This window comes from Elgaria multicarinata, chromosome 6, assembly GCF_023053635.1.
Source record: "Elgaria multicarinata webbii isolate HBS135686 ecotype San Diego chromosome 6, rElgMul1.1.pri, whole genome shotgun sequence".
Classification (NCBI taxonomy): domain Eukaryota; kingdom Metazoa; phylum Chordata; class Lepidosauria; order Squamata; family Anguidae; genus Elgaria; species Elgaria multicarinata.
Window position 1 is genome coordinate 74,813,768 of NC_086176.1, and position 19,666 is coordinate 74,833,433.

The 19,666-nt window shown below is 39.1% G+C and overlaps 1 protein-coding gene across 5 annotated transcripts in view; it reads left to right on the plus strand.

Annotated features, from left to right (window-relative positions):
• Positions 1-19,666, plus strand: part of ARB2A (ARB2 cotranscriptional regulator A) — a 289,998-nt gene that overhangs the window by 174,733 nt on the left and 95,599 nt on the right. For all 5 annotated transcript variants that reach the window (XM_063129606.1, XM_063129611.1, XM_063129610.1 and 2 more), the window contains one exon: positions 15,485-15,601. In XM_063129606.1, the coding sequence (XP_062985676.1) occupies positions 15,485-15,601 (117 nt within the window). The remainder of the gene's footprint in view (positions 1-15,484; positions 15,602-19,666) is intronic.

Sequence of the window (19,666 nt, forward strand, 5' to 3'; positions counted from 1 at the left end):
ACTTAAGTCCCATTCATTTCAATGGGTTTACTCTTAGTAGAAGTAACATTGGATACAATCAAAGGGACTACAAACAATTGGATACTCGTTCTGTTGTAACAGATATTTCATTCCTAGCAGGATATTTTTGCTTGGCTATTAAAAATATACTTGTATTAAATCTGAGACATAGGCTATGTGTATTCTAGCACACTTTGCTGTGTCTTATCATTTATTACCTCAAGCCAAAATGAAGCAGTGTTTATGTGCAGGCCAAAATGTCTGTAGAGAAGTGGGAAACTGACAGGAAAGGTCTTCAGGATTCCTTCCTGAGGCTCTTGAAAGGAAGGCCAAGGCAGAAAAGAAGAAACAGCAGCATCCTCTTGTCACATGAGATCATTTTCAACACGTTTTAAAATAGATGTCACATTTGCAATCTCACAGTAGCACAATAAAGTAATATTAAAGCATTATAGCCATCAAACAACCATGCTTTAGAAAAAAAAACTATTCTGATAACAACTTTAACAAGACCATACATAGTATCCTGGAAAAGATTACTTGAAGACCAAAACAGGCCTTCTGTGTCATTTCTTCTCAGCTATGTCATTTCTTCTCCATTTTTACTCTAAAGTAGCAGGGACCCCAATCTGGATCTTGAAAGGCCCCTTAACCCCACGTTAATGTTGTGAACTAGTTTGGGGCCCGTGAGCTCTAGAGTAAACATGAAAAAATTCGTAGCTTCTAGACACATATTTAAAGTAATGTCTGTTTTGGCCCTGAATTGTTTGCTCACTGTCACTAATTTTGCAATTCAATGGTAATATGTTTGTACTGTTTGCAATATTTGCTAACCTAGGTTTACATTTTTCTCTTGCTTTTCCAGTAAGTGGTCTGTTAACACCACTTCGGTGTGAAAATGGCTCATCAGCACCTCTCATAATCAGCAAGAGCGTCACCATAAATCATTATCAGAAAAGCATTTCAGTACGCTTTTATACCAATACATCTATTTTGAAATTAATAGGGGAAAGTAGTACAGAGACAATGCTTGAAATGGGCTAATAAGCGTGCCCATGAGAGTTTCCTTTTAGAGCACTAAATGAAAGCTTTTGCATTGCTAAAAGGCTACAAAAGTTGCTTAGGTAATAAGATTCTCTCTTATCAGTAAAAATGAAAGGGGGATGGACTGCATAGCTCAAAAGATTGGTAATCAGATTACAAAGTCTTTCACTTCTAGGTCACTGGTTCAGCTCTGCCCCCTGTTCAGTAGTGACGAAGAGCTGTTCCCAGCTGATGGCTTTTCAGTGGCCTTTGTTAAATACATCAGTTGTCTCTGTCCAGTGCCTAGTAAGTTAGAATGAGCACTGAGTATCTTTCTGTAAATGAGATGAAATGACCTCCTTATGTGTAGAAAGTGTTCCTTCAGAAAGTAGATAGAGAATATTTATGGGAAATTCTCAATGAAACTTGCCCTGTCACTATTCATTCTATATCTGGCTCTTAAGATAAGAAAGACTCTTTCTTCAGTATATGTTTGTAATTTTCTGTCTAAAGTCATTCTTAAATTGACAGACAAGATTATATTATCAACTTCTTAAAATATTGCAACTATTTTGTTCTCTTTAATTTGTTTTGTTTCCCTAATTGTTTCAATATAAAATATGCTTAACATAAGGTTATAAGTGAAGTTAAAAGTATTAAATGTGAAAGTTTGAAAATTTATCCAATATGAGCTTAGATATGGTGGATACTGTCCACTCCCTACCACACTGATGACTAGATGTATAAAATTAGGCATGGTATGGAGAAAGTGGATATGGAGACCTCTCTCTCTCTCTCTCTCTCTCTCTTTCTCATAATACTAAAGCTCAGGACCATCCCATTAAGCTGATAGGTGAAATATTCAGGACAGATAAAAGGAAGTCCTTCATCACACAGAGCATAATTAAACCATGAAATTTTTGTGAATCGCCCAGAGAGCTTTGGCTATTGGGCGGTATAGAAATGCAATAAATAAATAAATAAATAAATAGTGATGGACCCAAATTTGGATGGCTTTTAAAGGGGATTAGACAAATCCATTGAGTTTAATGATATCAATGGCTACTAGTCCTGATTGCTATATGCTACTTCCAGTATCAGAGGTGGTATGCCCACGTACATCAATTGCTAGGAAACATGAGTGGGAGGCTGATATTGCACTCATGTTCTACTTGTGGGTTTCCTACATGCAGCTGCTTCACCATTGTGTAAACAGAATGTTGGACTAGATGGACTTTTGATCTTATTAGACAAGGCTCTTCTTATTTTCTTATGAATATTAGTTTATAGATAGCTACAAAAAAACTTTTATTAGTCAACCTTTCATTCCTGTTACTTTTGTATAAGGCAGCAAGAAATTAGAAGATGGAAAAGGGAAGGGTGTAAACTTTAGATGTCCCCTGACATCGTTCAGCCTCCATTCAACCCAAATTACTTCCCCAGCCTGGGTAAAGCAATGGATCCAGCAAGAGAAAGATTGGTTTTAGGAGTAATAGATCAGCAAAGGGGGAAAACCCAAAGTGTTACCATGACAGGGGAATGGAGATCTATGCCTTTGCTAGACCAGGCTATATCCCAGGCTGATACCTGGGATTGCCCCTGTGCGTCCAGATGACACACAGGGGATCCCGGTCTCAGGGAGGGATCAACCCTCCCTGGCCCTGGAATATAGCCTACCCCTTTAAGCCTGATTTTTCCCACAGTCTTGGGTTGAGACCGCGAGCATGTAGCGCGTTCCGCAGAATTTTCCCCAGTAATTTTCCGCAGTAATTTTCCACACAATTACTCGCGTGTAGCTGGGAGAAGCTGCACCCATCTGGGACAGGGTGGGGGGAGTGAGATTTATTTATTTTTTAAACTTACCTTTTGTCATTCGTGCGCTCCTGCGCAGCTGGCCCTTTAAATCTAAAAAAAAATGGTGGACGCGACGGGTCTTTCCTTTAGCTCGTCACGTCTGATGTGTAGACTAGGGTGACAGCCCGCGATAGTTGCATCGTGGGCTCTCCCCTCCTCTCGCCCAGATTTTTAGGTAGGTCTAGCAAAGGCCCTAGTTTCATAAGGTTGAGATGAGGGATCTCAGTAGGAGCACAGCCTATCTGGCTCAACTGCAGGTGAGTATTCAGCAGTAGATTGGTTGGAGCAATGTTCTGAGTTTGTCTGGAAACCAAGAGCAAAATTCCGAGGCCACGCAGGCAAGAGAGAGAGTAGGGTTCAGATAGGTAGAAGGGTATAATAACTGATGCCCAGGTTGTTGGCTGGGCCAAAGAAAGCAGGTGCCAAAGGCCAAATGTGCAGGCATCCTGTGTACAGCTATCACATTCCCATATAATTTTTTAAAATAAACTAAGAAAAAAGGAATGCTCAAGAAAAATCTGTCAGAATATCTGTTAATCTGTGATTAAATGACATCTTTATGTGTGTTTTCATAGGTATTTGTATACCTAGTACATAGCTAGAGATTACATCAATCTTAAATTGAGGTTGTAGATCTCCTTAGGTGAAGTAAATAATAACAGCAAGTTATTTCTTATTTGGACAAACTTTCCCTTGGCCAGAAATTATATAGCTGGTATTACTACTTCACTGATAGCAGAGTAACTAGGTAATAGACAGAGCTGGAATATAATAAAATAGATGCCATTAATTTTTTGTTAGGACACCTCAGTGTATTTGTAACTTACATGCAGTGGTGCAGCTAGTGCTGGACCTTAGGGCTGAAATCTGGGGGCCCCAAAACCCAGGGGGTCCCCAAATGATCACCCAGAGAGCAGCAGGTGATAGGGGCAATGGCAAACAAGCTTTGTTTCAGCACCTGGGTCAGCGTGGGCATTTCAGGGTCCACCAGGACCTGATACTACTCGCCACAGCATCCATCTTATTTTTAAACATTTTAGATTTGGTGGGTAGCTGACCAGGCATGTATATCCTTACAGGTGCTGATTTTATTATTTTCACTTTTTCTATACTTTTTCTATACATATTCCCAAGTCAATATGTTTAGCGTCAGGACAGCAGAAGCAACCTTCATTTTATTCCTGTAGTTGTGATAGTACTATGCTTAAAGCAGATTTAAAATGCAAACACAGAGTGTATATTTTTAGCAAACGTGTGTGTGTGTGTGTGTGTGTGTTTGTTCTAATATATCAGGCATGTAGAACCAGTTGTAAAGCATGGAATGGCATGAAGGGAAGAAGATAAATGTTAGTTGTGTGCTTCACAACGGAAGTAATACACACAGCCATCTAAAGCACCCACACACACCTCAAATCATTATGCCCAGGGTCCCTTAACCTAGCTGCTTCATTGTATACAAGTTATTAGACTCCAGCACCTTCTAGCCTTTCTTACAGAAAAGTCTATTGCACCAGATATTACACTTCTGATCTTTTATCCACTCAGAACCCAATTTCTGTTCAGGTACTTTTGTTTCTCATCTCATATCCCTTGAAGGATCACTCTCAGTCCTGTAAATGATACACGCAACTTAGAAGTTATGCAATCCTCTATATGTCTTACTATGTTTACATTCATTTAGGCTGTATGTAATAAATTTAAGTGATTACTGGTGGAATTACAGTATCCTCAATTGAGGAGGGGGTCACAATCTCAAGAATGTACAAAGTCTCCCTTGATAAATAGTATTGAAAAGATACTTTGGCTTGGCTTACAAATACCAGGTTAGTGATGGTTGGATCTCTTGTTCAGACAAATCTGTAGAAAGCCAAGCCTGTCAACTGATGCCTCTGCAGGTCTATGATATCAGTATCTTCTATTTTACTACCCAGTTGTTTAGACTAAAACATGTTCTGTCATACTATATATAATTGATTATTAAAGCACAGTGTAAGTGGTATATGGTACACTGGTAAAGCAACACCTCTACAGGTGGAAGAACCTGGCACGTTGACAAAAAGCTGACAGAATGGGAGGAAACAGGATTGACTACGATATGAGAGATGAAGAATAAGTGCCCGCTACCTCTTGTATTCTCACAGTGAAATGGGTGTGGCAGGTCTCCACCAACAGATTCCCCAAGGGAATCAGATTCCCTCTTCAGGCCCTATGAACCCCCCAAATCTGTTCTGCACAGAGGCAGGGAGGATGAAGTTGTTCTATTGTAAGAGTGACTGCTGCATCCTTAAGATTTCTTTTTTAAGTTAATAAAATAATGGAAGGGAAGATGGTGGGGGTGGGTGAGAGAGAGAAGAAGAGGAGGAGAAACATGGCCATATTTATAGGTAAGCAAAATGAGAAGAATTGCAAAATAAAGAATTAATACCAGTGTTTTTAAATAAGTATACAAAAAAGAAAGTAAATAAACAAATTTAGATATACAAGAATAAACAAGAGTGTCAGTGGTATTAAACCAATGTAGGATATGAAGTCCTAGATAATAAGGCGTTAGTTAATTCTTGGTAACTGACAGTCTAGAGAGAGATTTCTGAGTGATATGCTCAGGAGGAGATGGCTGAGTTCTTTACGGACATCATTGCCACTATTTTTGTTTTTACATTACCTTTATAAATCCAAGGTCTGTTGACTTCACAAAGGTGTATCTTTGTGACAATGTCACCTCAGCATGTGCCATAGATTGACAAGTCAATTTTCTGTCTTTCTGTAGCTCCTGCAAGACACCATCAGTCCAATTTTTCTTGGAATCTTTCAGCTTCAACTTTGTGCATTTAAATCTTCATTCCACTGACTGTATTAGATATATTAGTTACCCAGCAAAGAGATCTTGGAGTCATGATGGATAGCTCGCTTACTGAAAACATCAGCTTAGTATGCAATGGCAGGTGGTGGTGGTGGGGTGGGGGACAAATCCAGTGTTAGAAATTATTAGGAAAGGAATTGAAAATAAACATCAGATATTAATATGGCATTATGTAAATCTATTATGTAGCTACATTTAGAATACTGTATTCTGGTTTTCTCCCCAACCATCAGGAAAGAGATATATAGCTTAATAAGGTATAGAAAAGGGCAACTAAAATGCACTTATGTACATTTCCTATGAGGGACATTGTTTTTTTGTTTTAAACTACAACTCACAATTCCACATTTGGATGTCATGCTAAACAACCCAGGGACAGAGCAACCTTTGATTGTTTAGCTCAGAATACTTGCTCGCTCCTGCTCATTCACAACTACCCAAGTCTAGTGTTCCAGGAATAAGCCTGGCTTCCCTCTGGGCTTTATTATTATTATTATTATTATTATTATTATTATTATTATTATTATTATTTATTTATATAGCACCATCAATGTACATGGTGCTGTACAGAGTAAAACAGTAAATAGCAAGACTCTGCCACATAGGCTTACATAGGCTTGCACACTCCCCTCTTCTTGGGCAGCTTCAAGAGATAGGAAGATCCAACTTCCATTTTATATTAACATGTGATCAGAACTAAAGTATGGTTTACTCTTAATTATAATTAGTTAAATGGAGACAGCTCCTTAAACTATGGTTTGATGTTGACTTGTTTCCATTAACCAGAGTTCGTCCAGGTTCAGGCAAAATGGCAAACTGCATCATCCAGTTCCAGTACTCCTTACAGTTGCAAGAGAGGAGAAGAAAGGAGTGCATAAGGCTAGGCTCAATCTTGTAATGCTAATCTATAAACCGGCCCCGTTTTTCTTCCCTGTGCAGAAACATTTTCTTTCATGAAGTATATCAAGTTGTTGAAATAATGGAAAGGGAAACTTCAGAGTTCAGGAAAAGTGAATGTTGTCTTATCCTGATTCCATAATAGAAATCCAGCTGGCACTGTTTAAATAACAAGTGTGTGAGACTTTGTGTCTGTCTGTGAGACATTGAGCCTATTGCTCAGAGTTACTCTTCGGTTTTAAACTTCTAATGCCTCCTAAAAATCACTGTGCCTTATTTCAATAATAAAAAAAGTTAAGGCCTACCTTGCAACTAACTTCTTACTGTGAACTAAACCTTGATATCTATGAACATATTTTGCATAGTTCATGTATTATCTGAATGTGTGAAAACAACCTATAAAAAGAACATGTTAATTTATTCAAATATGTTATGAGATCAGATAGCTAAAACAGCAGTAGTAAAAGTTGTACATGTGCCTTTTGTGCTATCACAAATTATGTTATGTTCCCTGAATAATTTGCAGTTTGATCAATTCATTTTCATATGACATGCATACATTTTGTTTGTTTATTTATTTATTTGTATAAAATACTGCTTTTCCACTAAAAAATAGTGCTCAAAGTGGCTAGCAATAAAATACCCCCCAAAATTAAAAACAACAACAGTTTTAATTAAAACATAAAACTCATCCACTAAAAAAACACATTGAATAAATCACAAATAAAAATAAAATCACAAATAAAAGCACAGCAATAAGAGCAAAGTACCCCATCAGATTAAAAACAATTCAACAATAAATCAACTTAGATGCCAAATGCATGCCTGATTTTACAAGATTTATATTAAATACATAACTTACGAACAGCACAAATATAAAGTTTTATATTCATCAATCGATATTATGTTGTACCTATATTTTCTAATTTCTGTGTTCATTTGAAAATCTAAAATTTGAATTAAAAATAAAGGCATGTATAAGTAAATTTAATAACCCTTTTAAGGCTAAGTTTTGTAAGAAACAAGCAATTTTGTTTGTTTATTTTTTTGCAAAAATAAGATACTATTTTAAGGCTATTCCACTACCTAACCAAGATAAGCAATAGTCTCAGTAACTAATGTTACAAATCTAAGCTATTTAAAACTGGAATACCTATTTCTTTTAATCAGTACACATTAAATATAAGGGAGTGCTGTATTCTCTATGGTATCTCTAGTTCTAGTTAAAGGAATTCAGAGTTCAAGGGTGGAAAGATCCTTTGCTTAAAGCCTAACTCAGTGTAAAGTGGCTCCTTTTACAAATAAATACATGGGCATACATGCAGATATATTAAAATCTATATATGATGTAAATACATGCGGTAAAGTGATTTCTTAACAAAATCAAAATTGTGGTTGTCCATGCTGCTTAAGGCTATTTTCATGGTGAAAATATGATGATATTATAAAGATAAATAAAACAAGGGAGAATTTCCCAGTGTTAGGTACATCTGTGTGTTCTGTGGGCCTGTTCACACGTAACGCTAAACCAGCAAGTTTAGTATTAAGAAGCAAACCATGGTGACTTAGCATGTCATGTTGCAGGAGAAAAACCTGACAATGGCTGATAAAACACCCTCCTGCAGTGGGGTTAAGGGATGGTTTACTGTGTCATCTGTCAGTATCTCCAGTGGTTAAAATGGCCATTCTGTGAAAAAAACTTGGCAACCATATTGTCAGCTGCTTAGAGTGGCCATAACTTCCAGCGACGCTGTAGCTTGTGCGAACTGTGTGGCTACAGTGTCCAGCACAACTTGATTCCCACCTCTGGAATACACCACGGAGGACAATGGAATAACCACAGAGTGGAGAGCAGTTAAGTAAACCACATGGCACCACGCAGTTCCTGGTCGTGTCATGGGCACGCATGTCGTAGTTTCGCTAAATGTCTCTGTAGTTACCCTAGCCTCCCTTCCACCAGTCGCATGTGAATAAGCACACTGTGTGGAATGTGATATGTGGGTGTTTTTTTTCCATGTCCCAAAATATCCTTTTCTATCCTAGTTTTCACAGTTGTGTGTTCTGGGTGAGTATGAGTGTGATTGTTCCTGAATCAAAATTGGTACAAATCTCTTATTCAAAGTAAGAGACTCGTAGATCCTAGTGGCAGGAATGCTGAAATGGAAAAAAATGGGGATAATTATTTAGAGTAAACAATCCATAAGACTTCTAGGAAATATTTATGTTATTCTATAAGGAAATCTTAACTAGCCAATGAAATTACATGCTTCCATTTACTGTTTTATGAGCAAAGCATTTGTGACCATAAATGAGAAATACAGCATTTCTCCATAAATAATAATGGAGAAAATTAAATTAAAGACCGGTGAAGGCATCGATCTGACTGATTCATGATCAGCATGATGATGTATGCCAATTGTATACCAGGAATCCTTGTTTCAATTTGGAACATAGGGACATAGGAAACCTTATACTGAGTCAGAAGCCGAGGACAAAAATGTTACTAGCTGACTTTATGAAAAATGTACTCAGATACCATTAAATGCCAATTGATGGCTCTCTGCTTTCAGCTGTAGCACCACACTATTCCAGGTATGATGTCACAAGAAATTGAGTAGGTGTACCCCTGTCTGATTTGTTGCCAAGTAGATTCTGGACAGGCAGGACTTACTTGACCCTTATCTTAAAGAAAGAAGAAGGTTTAAACACTGAATTATAGGAAGTAATTACAGGAAGTAACTTACACATCATTATAGTTCTGATTTTTCTGTTACAGTTTTCAGGAATTAAGTAACAACTACAACAAAAAAACTAAAACACAGCGGTACAAGGATACCTAGATTACCGATGAGAATCAAACCAATGATTATGTTTTCCAGATTTGTACATAAATGGCAGGTGGTATACACCTGTTTTCTGATACATTTGTGAAAGAAATAAAAGGGTGCCAAATCATGTAAAATACATCTGGGCTTGTTTGTTCCTTTAGAAGCCTATGTTTGTATGTTAGCTTCTCAGCAATGGCTATGTGCCAAATCCTTTGGTACCAAACTTCAATTGAAATTACAGTATTATTTTTCCAGTGTCTTGTGAAAACAAATCTTGCTGCCACCAATAGGAACAAAATTAGATTATGTTGTATTGCTTTATGCTCTTCTTCAAAAATACCCAACAAGGCTATTTTGGGATCTTTGGGAATCTGTTGTTCAGGAATTGCCAAAATGCGTTTAAAGGTATTTTCCCAAAATGGCCTCTGCTAAGGGGCACAACCACCACATGTGGTAGTAGGTACCTTTACAGCCGCACCCTCACCTTCAGTCCAGTGTTCGCTGTTCATGAATGTTTAGTGGCTTAATATATCGCATATGATTTAATTTAAGGGCCAATTCCCTTCCATGTGTGGAGACTGGTTTTAATGGTTTCCTGTTCCACACTGTTGCCCATTTTTCCTCTGAGATTTGCTAAGTAATATCTTCTTGTTTTAAGGCCTTCAAGATTCCTTCTTGTATAGTCAGTTAAAATTGTATAAACATGTGACACTAATTTTTTAGAATTATATTGTGCTCTAATAATATCTTCAAAGGTGGTGAGCCTCCAGGTTGCTTGGTGTTTTATGCATTTGTTCGTTATGCTTGTTCATCCCTGGCCGATGGCTGGTTGGCCACTGTGTGAACAGAATGCTGGACTAGATGCACCCTTGGTCTGATCCAGCATGGCACTTTTTATGTTCTTAAAAAGTAAGCAGCCTGGTGTAGTTATAGCCAGTTAGATGGCACTTCCTGCAATTTATCTTTCAGTTGATCTATAGTCACTAGGTGCTTATTTACATAGCAGTTAGCTGTGCAATATCAGCCTTTCGCTTCACAGTTTTTGAAACAAGCCCTTTTATCTTGGCTACAGAAAGAGGGGCAGTCCAAGAGTGGTAGTAGTGGGGACATATAAGGGACCACTTTTCTACTGGCCTCACTTCAGAGCATAAATTGTTCCAGTTGTAAAAGTACAGTCACCATAGTTCCCTTGATAAACCCCTGGTACCTTAATTCACCTTGAGATCTGCATGTCATTTGATATGTGGTCAAGGTCTCAGTCTGAACTTGCAATCTCCCAATCATCTAACTCACCCTTTTCAGACATGATAGGTTGTCAAGGGTCCTCCTGGTGTAATCTCAGTTAATATCTACCTCTTCCAATTGGCCAAGCCTGAGCGTAAACATCTTCCATAAGATAATGGGTCCCTTTTTCTAATCTTTTGGGGGCATGGTCAGTGAGTGGCCTTTTAGTTCGCTGTAAGGCAGCTCTCTCCTTCCTCATCATCCTCATGTCTTCATGTCTTCCTCATGTCTTCATCTAAAGGCCCTGTAATATGGCTTTTGCCTTATGAATGGTACCACCTGAATATGTGGTGCCCTCATACCTGACCATTAGGTGAAAGGAGAAGCCCCAGTGATGTTTGAGTTTAGCATTCCGGAAATTAGCTATGAAGGTTCAGAATCAGAACAATCACATCTTTCAAAGGGTTTTTGCACTCAGGTCTTGAAAAATCATAACAGATCTACCTTTAAATCTGAAAAGCCCAAACTTGTGGAGTGCCTGCGTCAGCGCCTCTTTGACTGTGAAGCATACCAAAAAAAAAAAAAAATTAAAAAAATTGACAACATCTCTAGGCCTAGAGCCCTCACAAGGCATCATGCCTACTGCATGATGGACACTTTCTATATCTGCTGCCAAAAGCTACAGGTTTGGGATGATGTCAGACAGCCAGTGTATCAGACATTCTGCCATATTATTCCCCTTCTCCAACTCCAGAATGCCGCAAATATGAATATTCTGGTGTCTGTTTCTATTTTCAAGATTCTCAAGCTGTAATTTGCTCTCTCCACCCGGAGTGCTTCATCTGCTGTTGTGGTAATATTAGGGAGATGAACAATTGCGGTAGCAATTTTCTTCTCAAGTGGCTTAAGGATGGATTCCCATTCCTGAGCCATGTCTTCCCTGTATTTGTGAAGGGTTGCTGTAATCTCTATTACTAAATATATTCCCACCACATCCCCTCTGTGCTGCTTACCAGAGGATATTTTGTCTCTTTCATCCTTGTTCAAGGCCTCTAACGGTGTTGCAAGATTACATGGCCCAAAGTAAGTTTTAAGGTCACACTTTTTACATAGGTGGGTGCCTTGAGACATGGGACAGATGAGGCAGAGAAGTGGGGGATTCTGACTGGAAAATAAAGTAGATGCCATAGGAGAGCAGGGAATCCTATAAGGAAAGAGCAACAAGGAACAGTGTTAAAAGTCAGTTGGACCTAAGGTTATTCTTATAGAATTATAGAATTATAGAGTTAAAAGGGGCCTATAGTGCCATTGAATAACATACCAGTGTGAGGGATGCCCAAACAGAAAGAATGAACATCAACTACCGAAACTCCAAGTCAGTTATAGAGCTCCTCTCCCCTCCGAAAAAGGAAACAAAGAGCTCAGGGACTTGGGGTCTAGCTTTCGTTCTGGCAACTGACTAGAAGGCTCAGGAAAGTTGTTTGCCTCTTTATTAGTTTTTCATGTGATTGACTATAAAGGGATGCATAGCACAAAATTCAAAACAAAACATGTGATCAAGAGTGCTGAGGTGACTGTTGGCATGGCAGTCAGGTGGGCATTTGCATGTCTTCCCCAGTCACAGGAAACAACATTCTTTAATCAAGACGGAAGCAAGTATATTGTATAGCTTCTATGCCTCTGTGGCTGTTCCGAAGCCTTAACAACATTCCTGGCAGCTTTTCAGACGGTGCCCTCCAGAACAAAATGGATTCTTGAGCCAAGATGTCAATTAAATCCATACGTATTTCAGAGAGGCAACATGTCTGAAGCTCCTGTGTAATAAACGTATAGCTAGGATTTCCTCTGTGCTGAAATAGCTTCTAATCCATTGGTGTTTCAGTAATGGAAGTTTGTTTCCTTGGAATTTTACCATCCTGAATCAGGCAGTTCTTAAGTTAATGATAAAAAGAGCAATGAATTTGAGCATGTTTTTAACTATGATGGCTAATGTATTGTGGCACCTAGTTCTGACTGCGTCAGCAGCTTACAATCCAATACAAGCATTGCACGGTGTTAGTAAGTACATAACCCTTGTGTTCCCATCCAGAAAAGAAGCATGTTTAAGAATAAAACAAATGTATGTCTACTCCAGACTCATATAATCACTAGAAATATATAGTCACACACATAGATTGTGTAAATGCACCCATTGTATATAATCACAAGGATTGTGGTTTAGATAAATGGGCCACTGTTCTGATGTGACATGAAAATATCTATGTTCAAATTGCATTATAGTGATAGTATTTGTGTCTTGTTTAGCTGCAGTGTTAAATTGATTTTAAGGCTTTAAAGTGTAGTCATACTCAACAAAACATAGTAATTTTAAAATGCTGAGTTAGCCATTACAGTAAATTCTGTGAACATTAAGTAGTATCCAATGAAAAAAAAATAAAACATTTTTAGTGTCGTTTTGCTTTTATTTTCTACTATTTCAACAAACATTAATTCTCTTATTCTTTATCTCGCATTCTAATGTTGTATTTTTTGTTGTCCACTTTTATAATTTGGTGATTTATTTTTGTGACTATTCATAAGTCATAGTTTAAGAATATACATTCAACTGGTCCCCATATAATACCAAAACATGGTTTGTTTAGCTTACATCTGGTTTGTTTCTATTTCTGATCCTTACCCAGGGTAAAATCCAATATAAGTCCTACTTAGAATAGATCCATTGAAATGAACATGATGTATGTTACTCATGACTCACTCAAGTCCCATTCATTTCAATAGGTCTACTCTATGTAGGACTTGTGTTGGATTTTACCCCAGGTTTACTAACCACCAGGATCGTAAACCATCCTTTGACGTTGGCCTGGAAATCTTGGGTTGCATTAAATATTATTTCATCTCAACTTGGTATCCTAGTTTGTTGCACTGGTCTAGCACTTGTGAGCATTGTTCCAAGACATTTTGTTGCCTGCGTTAGACAAGATGCACCCCCAACCCCACAACTAGCTTTATGTACAGAAGCTAATCAGACTGCAGTTGATCTTACTTCAACACTGGTGACTGGCAGTCACATACATACATACACCTGAGGGTTTCAGGCTAGCTTAGGGGTTAAAGGACAAGCCATAGGACACATACAGCTTTGTTTTACAACACCTTGCCACTACTTCCCTCCCTCCCAACAGTTTTTGCCATCTATGGTAGCTGCCTCACTGTGCTTTGTGACAGGGCCAGCTCTGTCCCCAGGGCCCACCCAGCTACAGAGATATGAGGGAAAAGCAGTTTGAAAATGCAACCCTTATGTGTTCTGGCGCTTTTCACAGACCTCGATCTCCTTCCTCATTCTGCCTGGCAGCAGGGTCCTTTTCCCCAACCATATCCTCACTGAGAGGCTCACCCATGCTGCAGCAGCCTTGCAAGGGGAAAAATTAGGTACCATGGATGCTTTTCCCCATATGTAATGAGGGGTATATGTTAAAAGCTCACCTTTGCTGTTAACAAACTATAACAACAGTACAATAGATGCAGTTGCAGTTTGACCTAAAGACCTCCCCCAACTACCACAAAAACCATTCACTTTCCACTAAAGTTTGTTTCTGCAGCACACACTCCCTTTTATAACCTAATGACCAGAGTTATTGCTAATATCTTATCTATTTGCTCACTAGTAAGGTTTTAGTACTGGAAAAGACGTGTGTCTCCTTTGAAAGAGTGTCTAGGACTTTTGTTTGGAAGGGTTGGGAGGGAAGACTTTACAAAGAAGGCTAAAGTGCTTTTCTCAGAGAGTGGCTAGGAATGGGAAAAGAAAGGGTTGCTTTAGGACTGATTTTTGTTCAGAGACATGCTGAGACCTGCCAAATATCTCTGAAGAATAGATTGGTGTTCCCCATTCTGGGCTGGTTTGCACTATTGCAGTGAGGGAAATAAGCCACAGTGGTTTATTTACCCTGCCGTGTGTGCTGGTCAGATTCCCCTAATTACCTTCACTGGCATGAAGGTCATCTGAACCTGGGCAGCATGGCTTGTTTGGGCTGGGGCAGCGATCATCAAATAACCCAACAACTGCCCAACAGTTATTTGAAGGTTTTTGGCCCCTCAAACAAGTCATGCTGCCCAGGTTCGGACAACACAGCAGCCCATGCCAGCGAGGATAATTAGGGAAATTTGGGCAGTATGCACAGTCAGGTTAATAAGTCACCATAACTTTTTAATCACGCTGCAATCCTGTAAACTGGGTCTCCATATCTACAGCCATCCAATGGTGAGAGAACTGGACAGCAAACCAACATTAGGTAAAACAAATCAGAGTTGGTCTGAACATCTGCGAGGTGGATCGTGGCCTGTTCAACAAACCGTATTTAAAACAAACTGTAGTTTAATACTGCTGTGTATTGGAAACACATATAATAGCAATAATTAATACAAGCTTGGGAAAGCAAAAAAATCCAGAGCCATAGTGAGAGGAGAAGGCAGCTAAGTTGGCTGGAAATAAGGACAAGACACGCAAGTCAAGACAAGCTAAGATTGATCTATTGTTTCTGATATGCAGTCTACTGAAAATTAATAGTTTATAGACATGAGTATCTTTTAGAAAGCTGTGAGTGTCAGTTTCCCTGCAGCACAGAACTAGAAACTTGAAAAAAAAATGTAAAAGATGTTCTCAGATATTCTACTTTTTTACTCTGATACATGAAATCCTAGAATTGAAAGCTGCGAAAAACCGAAAGATTGAGCAGTTCAGTGAGTTTCAAAGTTAGTCATTTTTGCACTTTTAAGACACTTGGATTTGTATTTTCCACAGATTATTCAACGAGAGGCAGAAGTAAAAAATAAAGTTACTGCCGTGGCATTGACAGATTCAGTTCACAATGTGTGGCATCAAGAAGCTGGCAAAACGATTCGAGAGTGGATGCGAGAGGTGAGGCTTGATTCTGGTATTCAGGTGCATGAGCTGGCAAACTTCACTGTTTACATTTTTTACTCTGTTTTCATTTTTTTACTTACATGAGTTTTAGAATAAGTTTTAAAATACAGCCAGCCTATATTAGAAATGTTGTCTAATTCCCTTTCCACTTACGCATAGACGTGGGCATAGATCTTGAAATCAGGTGAGCAAATTTCCACTGAGTCCTGCTAGCAGAAGTGGGGGTGGGGGGAGGTCATTTCCCTTTACTCTGCTGTCCCCCTTGCCTCCTGAAAATTTTCTCTTGGGGCTGAGGGACCCCCTGGAAGAGCTTGGGAGGTGGCTTAAGAGACTGCAAAGGAAATCAGAAAAATTCTCCTCCTCTCCTTCCATCAATGAGCACCTCCACTGGATAAAAAAGCCTTTCTGTGGACAGAAGGAACTCTTCCATTTGCAATGCAGTTCTAAGGCAAGGCAGGAACTAAGTCTTAAACCAGCCTTCCCCAATCTGGTGCCCTCCAAATGTGAGAGTTGTAGCCTGACACACCTGGAGGGCACCGGACCCTTAAAGAAGGAAAATAGTGTTTAACAAAGACACTTCAAGGATCCCTAGCCCCTTTTTCCTCTGATTCTGCCACTTACATATTTTGTAAGTGAAGAGTTTCTGTAGTTTTTTTTTTTTTTTTTTTTGTAAATAACTCCTTGAACAGGGAGGTACAAAGTGTGTGAAATAAATATATAGTCATGCACACTTGAGATTATACACATAGGTCCTGTTGATGGATTAGGACTATGTAAAGTTCCACAACACAGGGTTGACACTGTTTCTAATAGTGCCACAACACAGGGTTGACACTGTTTCTAATAGTGACACTGTTTCTAATAGTGTCAGATGCTGATCTGACAGCATCAGTTATTATTTGGATCCTAGCCTGTTCAACAATTTCTTCACTCTGCATAGCTCAGTGTCATAGGCCACATCTACACCAAGGAGGATATTCCACTATGTAAGTGGTATATAAAAGGCAGGAGCCACACTACTGCTTTATAGCAGTATTTAAGTGCACTAACAACTGCTGGGCCCATTGATACATACCATATACTGCTTTCATACTGCTATATTCTGCTTGGTGTGGCTCCTGCCTTTTATATACCACTCCTGTCAGCCTCATATAGCATGGCCAATGGTCAAGAATTATGAGAGCTGAAGTCCCAAACATCTAGGGGCTGTAAACAAACCACGGGGCTTTCTGCCAATGCAACTTGTAATAGTTTTTCAAACAGCCCCTCGCACCATAGTTAAAATCCTGTTTTGAAACTTTGGAGTGTTCCATTATTTATTTATTTATATTTATTTTTTAAATTTATATACCGCCCCATAGCCGAAGCTCCCGGGCAGTTTACAAAAGTTAAAACAGTGAACATTAAAAAGTATACAAAATTTAAAACCATCAAGAATATAAAAACAACAGTATAAAACAACAGAAATTAGACACAGAAACTCTTGACTGTACATAAGGGAACTTATGAGGCATGTAGTTAATGCATACTTTTTATTTATTGATATTTATTATAGCACTTTTATCCCACCCTTTAGCTAAAAAGAGGCTCTCCAGGCAGCTTACAAAAATATTTCTTAAGACAATCCCTGCCCACAAACATACGATCTAAAAAAGAAATGACACAAAAGGAAAGGGGATTGGGAGGGAGGAGGGGTGGGGAGAAGCAGATTCAGGCACAACTAGATTCTTAGTTGCAAAGTTCAGCAGCTGCTACCTTTTCCTCTCCTTCTAATAGCCCCATACAGATCCAGGCGTGATGGAGGGATGCATGACTGCCACTTCCTTTCCCTCTGATGGCCTCAGCAGCAACAGTTGGTAGCAGGAGGGAGGGGGCTCTCAGCTGGAGCTGGAGTTGGACCCAGGCACGATGGAGAGGTGCCTGACTGCCACTTTTTTCCCTCTGATGGCCTCAGCAGTGACAGGAAGGAAGGGGGCTCTCAGCTGGACCCAGGGACGATACAGACTATGACTTTTAAAGTATGCCTTTTAAATATGGGAATGCTGGCCTGAAAATTGAGACAATTTGTAATGTAAGATGCACTAAATTCCATTTTTTTCTTAAACTTATAGCTTTCCAATTGGAATGTTTTCTTTATTGTAATATATTTCTATTTTTAATTTAGAAACAATGGCAATATTTGACAGTGGCTTAGACAATTACCTTCCTTCTGTGAATGGAATAGGACTTTTCCATCTCCTCCTTCCTCATGCACTGCAGAATCTTGGGAGTTGGGGAACTGTTGGGAATGATGTAAGATACGTTGTGGGGGGCTATAGATGGAGGGGGAATTTGATAGAAATTGCCCTTCCTTTACATTAATTGAGGAGTACCATAGGATCTAATCCAATGATAGCTGTTTAATTCAGTTCTTTAACAAGAGTTGAATTTGAGTGGAAACCTATAATGTTAAGACAAAAATAGAAAGTCTACTTTGAAAGTAGACTTTCTGTTTTTGACTTACCCTTTTAGCTTGTAGGCAATGACCATTGGGAGAAATGCCTAAGACCTGGGCCCGATCTACACTAAGCAGGATACAACACTTTAAAAACGTTTTGAAAACTGTATATGTAATGTGTCCTGGGTCAGATCTACACTAGTCTTATAACATTGCTAGTGTCCGTTTCTAATGTGGTTCTCTGTATTGGTTCTCTGTATCACGGGGCACACTAGTGTTACTTACATTTAGCTGTAACGATACTTCAGGGCACACTGTTCAATCCTTTCCATTCTTCCTCTTTGAGAGTAAGCAGAGCTGCTCGGTTTGCTCCGTCCACAGGGCAATAGTCATAAGCACACACAAACTCTTAACACAAGTCCCAGGGAATAGCCTGAATGCATAGGAGCCAGCCACTTTGCTGAAGCTAAGAAGATCTGGGTCTGGTCAGGGTTTGGATGGGTGACCAAATTGAAAAGTTTTAGCAGTGAAGGGGAGGCCTGTTTTTGGCAGCTCCAGCTGTTGAGATTATTTCAAACATACCATTTAACCCGCTGGTTAGAGTTTTGGACTGGTAGCAGAGACCCGTGTTAATTTTCCTGCATGGAGCTACAGTGATCCTTTGCTTACCAGGAAGTGATTTGAGCGCTCCTCAGCTCTTTTGCAAAGTGGGGGGAAATGTTAAAAAAAAAATCATAAATCAATGGACGACCCAATTCAATTCAAATTTGGTATGCGTAAAGCTCTCCCTAATATCTATTACTGTGCCAATTTTGGTGTCTTTATCTATAAAGCTTATGCAGATGTAAGCATTTGTTTAAAATCCTGCTCCTGCGCCCACAGCAGCGCCTCGGAATTAGGGCGAATCTTTTGCAAAAGGAGCACAATTAAGGCAGGATGCATGGGAGTACTTCACAATAAAAGCAGATTCTAAGGTGGAAAATTTCTGAGTCCTTTGCATGCAATTGTCAGTGATTGCACAGTATAACGCTGGTGTGATAAAGCTCCAACTGCTGTAGCAGATAAGATAGCAAACGGGGCAAAGCAAAGGAAGGAGAACAGGAAGTGGGCGGAGCAAACCCAGCAGCTCTGCTACTCTCAGAGAAGAGGAAGAGGCACATGGATCAGTAGCAGCGCTACAACTAAGCAACAAGAAAGGGGACAACGAAATAGAACCAGTAAGTACAACTCATTTACAACGTTAGAGATACAGGGTCACGTGACGCTGTGCGTCACAGTAACCCATTCAAAACGTTAGAATAACATCAGTGTAGATTCCCACCTGGGCTTGAACAGTTGTCAAAACCATTATAAATCGTTATAAGCAGAAGTGTAGATCCTGCCATAGGCTGAAAACTCAGATCTAAAATACACAAAAGTCCTAAAACCTAAAGATTTGTCAGAAGATTCAGAGTTTCTTGATGAGAACTCAGAATGTTAAATATATATTACTGGGGGTGGGGGGGAAGTTTCCCATTTTCAATCTGATAATTAATAGTTCTTCGAATACATTTAAACATGGCAAGTTCATTATCTTCTATTTCATTCTCAGAGAGTAGATCTTAAAGAATAAGGATAATAGT